We start from the raw sequence: 9,540 nt of genomic DNA, 5'->3' as shown, positions 1-9,540 counted from the left end.
TAGTAGAATAAAGATGACAGAGGATAGTCAGAGAACCTAAAGGCGGATCAACAGTAAAACTAACATCAGAAAAATTTAAAGCAACGTCTCTCCTAACGGTACACAGACTTCTGTTCTCACACGTTACTACCATACTCTGAACCACCACACATTTCCACGAAAACGCACGTGACGTTACACAGGGTTTGGCATATCTCTAGCATCTAAAAGGAACTGGGTGTTTGTTGAATTGAATGAAAAATTTTAAAAAAGAAAACACTCTTTTCCATAATGGAGCTCTTATTCCTTAAATTAAGAAAACAAAAAGCACCTGCAATCACGTATTTTGAGTCCCGGCGATACCTGAGAAAATTACCCATTTCAGAAAGGATAGCTTAGTATTTTACTGTACTACATAATCCTCTCCTAAAACAAATAATTTCTTGCTGCAAGAAATTACAAGAGACTGAGAGTATACTAAAAATACTTTATTGTCATTAATAAACACATTAAATATACATACTAAGTGTAATACACTGTACAGTTGATGAAACGCCGATAGCATTCATCAACGCAAAAAATACACATGGCCACAGAATGCAAAGACGGCCCGCATAAAAAAATGAAGTTCTTAAACGCTGCAATAGCTTTACAATGTGCCGTAGAAATTCTACAACCGTCCTATTAAAATAAAGGGCATCCACATGTTGTTTGAAGAGATTAACTGCCAGATACTCTGCGGAAGGAGAACATATTAGCGTCCTGGAGTAACGTCGACTCCCGGCTCGCTGGCTGCCCACTGGAAGAAGCTGCACTGCTTTTCCTTAGCAAGCGGACACACGAAAAAACGCTTCCCGTTGTTAGGTCCCATCTTCAGCACTGTCCTCACGAGGCAGCGCTTGCCGTGGTCGCAGAGTGGGAAGGACAGGTCTGCCCACTACGGGGACAGAGAGGCGGGGTTTAGACGGAGGAGAAAAGACACGGGGCTGAGCCCGGCGCCTCTGCTGAGTGCCATGTGTCAGTGTGACATCATAACACCCATGCAAGCCATTAGTTGCTGCCTTTAAGAAAGCTCATATCCTATAAGAAGCGCGTCTTACAGGTTTGCTTGGATCACACAGAAAATCACCATAATCCTGAGCTTCCCTCTGTCTTGCTGTAAAGCAAACACGGTGTCCGTGCTATAGATCCATTTTAGGTAAAACTAAGGTCAAAGATTTGTCACGGTTCTAACACTAAACTTCCTGCATCTCTCGAGAAAAGAACGAGTCCCTGCGGAATCACTGGAGCTGGTTTGAGCAGTTCCAGTGTATTCCTCTTACTCTTACTAATTTTGGACACAAGACAGGTATAAAACAGGCTGTGACATTAATATTGCTAATAATATTTCCTCCGTTACATCTATAAATGCTTCCCGAGGAGCAAATACGTGTAGTAGGAGTCAATCTTGCGCAGGGGTTAAGATCTGAAGTCAGCCCGGCCGGCCTGGCTCAGTGGCTGAGCGCTGACCTACGACCCAGGAGGTCACGGTTCATTCCCGGGCAGGGCTCATGCCCAGGTTGTGGGCTCGACCCCTGGGGGTGGGGGGGCGTGCAGGAGGCAGCTGATTGATGACTCTCTCATCATTGATGCTTCTAGCTCCCTCTCCCTCTCCTTTCCCTGAAATCAATAAAGAAATATATAAAAAAAAAAAAAGACCTGAAATCCTTATCAAGCTTTCCCTGGGAAGTTCCTTAGGAAGCTACTCCCTTGAAGACAGATACTTTCTCTTTCCATGTGGCAACCGGAACATTCTGCTCCAGCACTGAAACAGACCCGGATTTCCTTCGCTGGGTTATGGACCAGATGAAGCAGCTGGAAAACACGTATCTTTAAACATGAGTCACACTCAGAGTGAGAAGAACCAGAAGCACCCAGTTCTATTCTTGTTTTGTTTTTTGGTTAAGCCTCACCCAAGAATACTTTTTCCATTGATTTTTAGAGAGAGGAAGGGGGAGAGAGAGGAATTGATGTGATAGAGGCACATCGATTGGTTGCCTCCTGCATGAGCCCCGACCAAGGCCAAGGGTCAAACCTGCAACCCAAGCACTTGCCCTTAACCGGAAATTGAACCCACAACCCTCAGTGAACGGGCTGACGGTCTAACTGCTGAGCAACACCGGCCAGGGCAGCAAGGACCTGATTCTTGTCTCCCAGCTCACATCTGTTCTCAGGGGCCCACGCACAGACCAAACCGGGCGGGGAATCGCCTACATCCGCGCTGCTATTGTGCCATCGCTTCTGTTGGGTCAAACTCGAGCTGGGGGAGTCGCTACGTTTATTGTAAATCCAGGCATGTGAATGACTTTTCCGGCGTACCTCTCTCCACCCAGGGCGGGCGCTGAAGGTTGTGATAACAGCGCCGAAATGAGGAAGAGCAAATCCGAATCTTGAATTATTTAGCCACCTGGGAAAATTGCTCAGTGCTTTCCCACCTTTCTAAACCAAGGGCACCACTTCCATACTCGGTGACAAAGAGGAGACACTCTACTAATACAACAGCTATTGTTGATTAATTTTTTTATGAGCCTCCTTGATTTTAATTTATTCAACAAGCAGGCTTTAGATTGAGTCAACATGGCTATTTAAAATTTATAGGGGAAACCGGAATAGGATTGCTATGAGCTCCATTTCAATAACCGAAACGTTCAACTCCAGTACACGCATAGCGAGCTTGATAAATCCCACACTTACTTCAAAGAACCGACACTGCGCCCCCCGGGGCAGAGGGCAGGCGTAGAAGCGCCGGCCCCGGTTCTCGCCGGCCTTGCTCACGGTGCGGAGGGCGCAGGGGAGGTGGTGTTTGCCGCAGCGCGGGCTGCCAGCCGCCGCACAGGCACCATCTGTCCTGTTCACTTGAGGTTCACTGTAAGGACAGGTGAGCAAATAACTACAACTGATGGTGCTAAGGGATCACTCGCAGCCCCTTACCCCACAGAACCCACCTGCACAAATAAATCGTATCAAAGAGCGGACCATGGTCAACTCTAGGTGATTACACAACTGCTAAGTCTTCATGCTCGGTTTTCCCAGGTGAGTCTAATTTACTTCCAAATAGACCTGTGCACCTGAAGCAGGTCATTGAAATCTGTAAATAAAAACCCAGCCGAACGGCGGGTGCAATACAGCCAACTGGGTCAGTTTTCATTTGGGGTGGTAGGTTCTTCTCTTACCCAACACTCGTGGGGCCACTTTTGTTTCCTCTAAAGTATTCTCAAGTCCAGCTCCCCCTCTCACACTGCAGAGTGGCTGGACTCCCAGTCTCCTGTGTTTTCTCACCGGCGGCAAACTCTCAGCAATGTCCCTGACTCGTCAGAGGAGCCCCTCCTTCCACCGTCCACTTACAAACAGCTTTCTATGCCTCCTGGGATCGGGGTGCTATGGTAGCTGCAGTCGTGTTTCAGCGAGGAGCAGGCGGCCTGCGGACCAGAAACCTGCGTGCTCTAAAGCAGGCCGGGAGCCTGCGTCTCCCCCACGGGGAGGCTCGGGGGCACCTGCAGGTCCCTTCTGCACAGAGGCCAGGGCCAGAGGCCGCCTGCCCTGCAGCTGCGGGAGTGGATCTTTCTCTTTGAAAAGGAGCTGCATGGTTATTTTTAAGTTTTAAATATTTTGCATATTTTTCATAATGCCGTTATAAGTTATTCTTTCTAATATAGTAGTTGAAGAGAAAAGGAGCTCCCATCAATTAAAACCAGAAGTCCTTCTTCCTAATACCTCTACTTTGCAAGTTTTTAATGATAAAAAGGTTCATCCTTTCTCATTTTTTATTAATTTTGAAGGAACAAAATATTCTTAAATAATTTTTAAAAATACTCATAAATCAAAGGGAGTTAGTTCCCCTTTCCTTGATATTTAAACCAGGTGCTCGAGCTACGATGGGGTTAGGTCCCAACAAAGCCATCATAAACTGAAAGTGTTCTAAGTCGAAAATGCATTTAATACGCCTGACCTACCGAACATCGCTGCTGAGCCAAGCCTGCCTCAGACATGCTCGGACGCTCACGTGAGCTACAGCTGGGCAAATCATCCGACACAGAGCCTATTTTATAACAGTGCTGAGTAGCTCATGGAGTTTATCACGCGTCTCTCCCACCTCCTATGGTTGAAACCCTGTGCGTGGACTGTGGCTCAGGGGGCCCGTCTGGGCCTTCTTTGCGTGTTGCTCCTGTAATGATGCCTCAAGACGCCCTAGCTCACTAAAGTGCCCGGAGATCTTTTCCCTGGGTTTATTGCGATTTACTTGACATATAAGAGATCTTTGATTTGTGATGAAATTGGTCTAAACTCATCGATAAAACGGGAGCTTAAACATATTGCTTCACATGGACTCAAACATTCCAACGTCTGGGATGGACTCAGGTTCGGGGGCGTTTCTGAGGCCGTCGGGTCCGGGCAGTGGCACTGGTGGGGGACAGCAGCCTCAGGCACGCGAGGAAATCATGGCCGAGAGATTGGCCCACAACTGCCTTGTTGGTAAGTTTTTCAGGGTGCGGGATGGTGGCTTATCTCTTAGAATCGGGGTAATCCCAACCAGAAATAGGGAAGCCGAGGGAAACGGGCTGCTCTTTTCCACAAGCCCCCCGCCCCCGCTTCATCCCCCCCCCAAAAAAGAGGCAATATTCAAACTTAAACTTTGAGAGAAGCTAAATATCTGAATGGCTGTGGAGCGGTCAAGGGATTTCAACACTGGAGCAAGTGGCCTTCAAACCGCGCTTTTATTTTTTTTCAAAGGACGTAAAAGGACTTTAAACTATGAACAGAAAGGAATAAAATGCTGATTTAAAAGAGACACACGCAAGTAATTTTGAAGGCTGTCTGAGATAACGAGACATTTGCTCACCCATTTGCCCCAACGTAGAAACCCCCAGGGTCCCGCACACCCTGGGGGCAGGGGGGATTCTCTGGTTAGCAAGCTCTTCTGGGGGGGGGGCTGAGGGGGGGAGGAAGGGCCCCTCGTCTCCGGGAGGCTCCTCACTTCTGTATCCCATTCCTCTGTAAAGTTAAAGAGGAAAACAGCCACAAGCTACCTTATCCTGGTGCTCAGGGTGTGGTCCACTGACCAGAAGCACCAGCATCCCCAGGGAGCTCCTGAGACCTGCAGAATTATCAGCCCCGCCCCAGTTGGAAACCACAGGTGAGCAACATTCCCAGGTAATTCACATGCCTGGGAAGCTGCACTGAACGGAGTCAATGTGTCCAAGATGCTGATGCCACCTGTGACCACATCGGCTCTATATACGCACAATCTTAATCCTATGAGAGGAAACATCATCCAAGATAATTAAATGTTCTGATTCACTGAGGACATCTTGGTCCTTCTTTGTCTCAATGACTATTTTAAAATTTTCTAAATTGTAGCGATCATTCATTTAGGTAAGCTCCTATTTTGATAATTAGGACTATCACTTTGAATGTGAGCACTGGGTTATAAATGGTCTATTAATATAATGGACCAGGGGTGGGCTGGTCTTTTCAGATAATACACATTTTAAGTTTGTGGGTATTATGGTCTCTGGTGCAACTACTCAGCTCTGCTGTTGTAGCACAAAAAGCATCCAGGAAAACATGGCAACCAAGGGGAACAGGTGTGTGCCAATAAAACTTTCTTTACAAGACCAGGCGGTGAGCTGGATTTGGCCCTGCTGCTGCAGCTTGCTTGGCTAGAAGTCATTAGGACCCAGAGCAATGCTTGATGTATAGTATAAATACTTATTAATTAAAACATAACAAGTAACATTGAACAGAGAGCAGATAAAAGCTATTATTAAGGACATTATCCAGCACAGGTTTGTAATTTTAAAATGAATATTAATTTTTCATTGATCAGCTTATCATGGTTTAACTGATTTTACATTGTCTAAATTATTTTTGAATGAATCAGTCTCACTGTATGTACATTTTATGGTTCAGTGGTATTTCAAGAATTAAAACAGGTTAAATGACTCATCCTGGGTTGACCCAGGTGGTTCTGAAATCCCTGGGGGCTGACAATTCTAACAGGTGACCCGGAAGCAGGGATGGTGTCAGTGTTTCCCTGGTGATTAGAGGCAGAACTCTGGAAACCCTGGTAGCAGTAGATGCGAGAAAAGTCAGTGATTCCTTTAGTTTCATTTCACTCATCACATGAGACTTTGCATCAGCTCGGGAAAAAGTTTAACCTAAAACACACTGTCCTTTGAAAATCGTATTTCTGTGTTTTGTTCTGTATTTACAGTAAGTGGAACAAGGGCTTCAAACTCTCCAGCCGTTATTCTTAACTGCCTAAAAACTGGTTCCACCGTCTAACTTATAATCCACCAGCTGGATAAAATTCAAGAATATCGAAGGATCAATCTGAAAAACAGGCCACATCCACGTGTGTTGATGAGATCAACGATTAAGGGAACAAAAGCAAATTAGTTACCATACAGTTATGATTCTCCGAGTGGACACCTGCTCTAAGCTACTACGCTGGGAGCTCATGCTCAGGATCTTGTCCAGGAGACGGACACTGTGGCTGCCACACAAGGAGGAAATGAAATCAGGGACAGTCATTTGCGACGTGTCCTGGGGAAGCGGCTGGTGTGGGGGCTGCTGGGTAAATGCGGCCCATCACTCGGCATTTATTTCGCTGTGGGTCTTGACTGGTTTAGAGCCTCAGCCCGAGGTTCTCTATCCCGCACGCGCGCACACAAGCAAGGCTGAGAGCTGTGATTAATCACATGACCCTGCTGCTAATAGCTTAGGAAGAAATCATTTAAATTTAAGGTTCCATTAATGTTTTTTTAAATCCCCAATTCATTAGTTAAATTGTGTGAGATTTTCTACAAAGCACCAAGGAAATGAAAATATGCCGGGATAGCTCATCTGGGTGCAGCAAATGCCACACTTTTTAAAATGATCGCATCTACTGCTCTCCACTTAGGATGCAGAACAGAAAAGGCTGTTTGAAAATGATTTTCCTCCAGGACTGCTCCCAGCCCAGACTCTCAGCCAGCTCCTTGCTTTGGGAACGTTCACCATGAGCCATCAGTGGGGGTTAAAATGAGAAGGTGGTGGACCTCCAATCCAGTCAAAGTCTCCCCTATACTTTAATCCAAATGTCTATCATTTGAGAGTATTGTGGACAAAAGTTGAGCCAGTTGTTACAAATGATTATAAATAATTTTTTTTTAAAAAAAGTCAGTCAAGGACATATCATCAAGATTAACTGACGGTAAATTTAGAGTTGGGGTCGGAAACTTAGAAGCATCTATTCACCAAAACTGTCTAGGAAACCTGTGAAGCTTTGAGGATCCCCAGAGGCTGTCTGGGAGCGTGTCCCAGGAGGTCCCTTATCTGGTTGCCCAGAGGAAGAACCAGGTGGGGCTCATCAGGCCCCAGCACCCAGAACCCCTCTGAGTGCTGTAGACCCACCCTCACTGACTCTCTGCTTGTCCCCTGACAGGACGTGTGGGGAGAAGGCTCTTCCCCTTCATCTGGAATCTAATGAACAAAATAACCTGACGCACGAAATAGGCCCAGAGGCAGGATGGATGCTCAGGACAGACTGACGGATCCCACAGGGAAGGAGGGGTGGGGGGTGGGGGGAGATTAACCTAAGAATCTATATGCATATGTGCATAACCCATGGACACAGGCAATAGTGTGGTGAAGGCCTGGGGGGGGGGACAGGGGGTGGGGGACAGGAGCCAGGTGGAAAGGGGCAAAAGGGGGTGGATGGGGGGCATCTATAATACTGTCAACAATAAAGAAAAAATGCTGAATGTACAGCATCTCTTTTCTGAAGGAAACCCCCCTCTGCCAACCACTAACAAACATCTTGGAAAAGAAATCTATGGAGAGATGTCTCCGATGGAGGCTAACAGCAGGCTGGGAGGGTCGGGAAGCCGGATAAGGGGCTCAGCGCGGTGGGGACGCGGCGGGGACAGAGTGTGGACGGCGCCAGCAGCCGCCAATAAGCAGTGAGGAATGAGAGATGACACTTATTGAATTTTCTGTATCTTGGTGACAGCAATTGGGGTCTTCTCCGAGATGCGCTGGTTGTTTATAAAAGGTGGGTAGTGCTCACTAATTGGAAGTACAGCTCTTTAATTTCAGAGACACGTGCTCTTTGGGCCTTTTAGGTTGAAACAAAACAACACCATCCCGCATGGCTGTCTGAGATGCAGCCACTTTCTCTAGCAGAAATGTCACCAAAAAATCTCAGAGCCCCCTCTTTAGAATAGAAGACACTCACTAACCGGTTACGAAGGGCAGTCTCCCTTTTAGAAAAGCTCTTCCATGGAAGGAAATTTGAAAAAAAAAAAGCGCTAACAGTGGTGATTGATAATCGGTGAGATCACGGGCCACTTAAACATTTTTCTTTCTGTACTTCCCAAATATTCTGCATTGAGCACAAAGTTGGTCACAACCAGGAAAGCACAGCCTGTCAGGGCTGCGGGGATTCTGTTTTCCATTCCCTCCCCCTCTTACATCATAAGCTGGACAGGGCAGTGGCACAGGACTGTCCCGTCTCAGGGCGTGGCCGACGTGACCACAGCCGCTCAGCCTCCTCAGCCGAGGGCGGCCTCTCTGCCTTCTGAAGACTTAATGCCAGTCCGGTGCCGTCCAGAGCAAGGTCATCGTACCTGTTAGGAGGCCCAGGGCTGCGCCTCCGGGGGCCCGGCGGTGAGCAGCGGGCTGTTCCGGGTCTTCCGCAGGCTGGACTGAGCCGCGCGGGCTGCGGGCACGCGGCGCGTGGCGGGCCTTCGCCGTCAGGTGGCCGAGCTGTGCTGCCTGCGCCCTCGGAGGGGCGAGGCCGGCCGCTCAGACAGGCGGCAGAGGGAGGCGAGCTTCGGAACCGCCCATCTGGTATCCTCCGGTTTGGGCTTTTTGTTCTTTCCGAAGGACGGGATTTATTGCTGAAATCGGTCAAGACGAGGGTTGTGGTGCCAAATGCCGTTTTCCTGTTGACCTTCAGGTCCGTGCTCAGCTTCCCAAAGCTGTTGCAGGGGAACCTCAGCCGGCTGCTGCAGGCAGCGGGGTTGCCTTCCGTCCTGGGCACCGGGTCTGGGAGAGAGAGAAGTGATTCTGCTGTGTTCCTGTGGATATGCTATTGAGCACTGGAAACTTCTTTCTGTTTGACTAAAACCCTTAGTTCCCTGATCACAGTGAACTAATATGTAGAACTCATAACAGAGTCAGCCGGGCCGCTCATGACTAATCTCCATTAGGGAAGGAAGCACAACCTGCAGCATTTTAGCAACTCAGAGGGACCCAGAGTTGGGTTTAAGACAGACCTGCACCTGCTTCACATTATGTTTAAGCACCTCGGGGTTACTCAGCCCTCGCTTCTGTTAGCGTCAGCCGCAGGGCTGAAGCAGGGGGACGGGGGGTGTCCTCGCTAAGAGCTTTAGGCCGGCAGCTAAGAGGCTGCCTCTAGTTGGTCAGGAATGCTTCTGTGAATGACAAGACAAAGTGGGGGCTCATTAAAAGGAAGAAAAGACGCCCTGGCCAGTTTGGCTCAGTGGTTACAGCGTCAGTCCCTCCACAGGAGGGTTG

General features: G+C 48.1%; 1 protein-coding gene across 4 annotated transcripts in view; it reads right to left on the bottom strand.

Moving 5' to 3' along the window:
• Positions 1–447: 447 nt before the first annotated feature.
• The window catches only part of NEIL3 (nei like DNA glycosylase 3), a 33,124-nt gene continuing 24,031 nt past the window's right edge, over positions 448–9,540 (bottom strand). For all 4 annotated transcript variants that reach the window (XM_081128136.1, XM_081128137.1, XM_081128138.1 and 1 more), the window contains 3 exons: positions 8,628–9,048; positions 2,713–2,884; positions 448–916 (listed from right to left, as the gene is read on the bottom strand). In XM_081128136.1, coding sequence (XP_080984262.1) covers positions 734–916; positions 2,713–2,884; positions 8,628–9,048 — 776 coding nt within the window. In that variant the 3' untranslated portion in view covers positions 448–733. The remainder of the gene's footprint in view (positions 917–2,712; positions 2,885–8,627; positions 9,049–9,540) is intronic.

This window comes from Miniopterus schreibersii (assembly GCF_964146895.1).
Source record: "Miniopterus schreibersii genome assembly, chromosome: 2".
Lineage (NCBI taxonomy): Eukaryota > Metazoa > Chordata > Mammalia > Chiroptera > Miniopteridae > Miniopterus > Miniopterus schreibersii.
The sequence above is the reverse complement of the archived record's forward strand: the minus strand, read 5'-3'. Positions and strand labels throughout refer to the sequence as shown.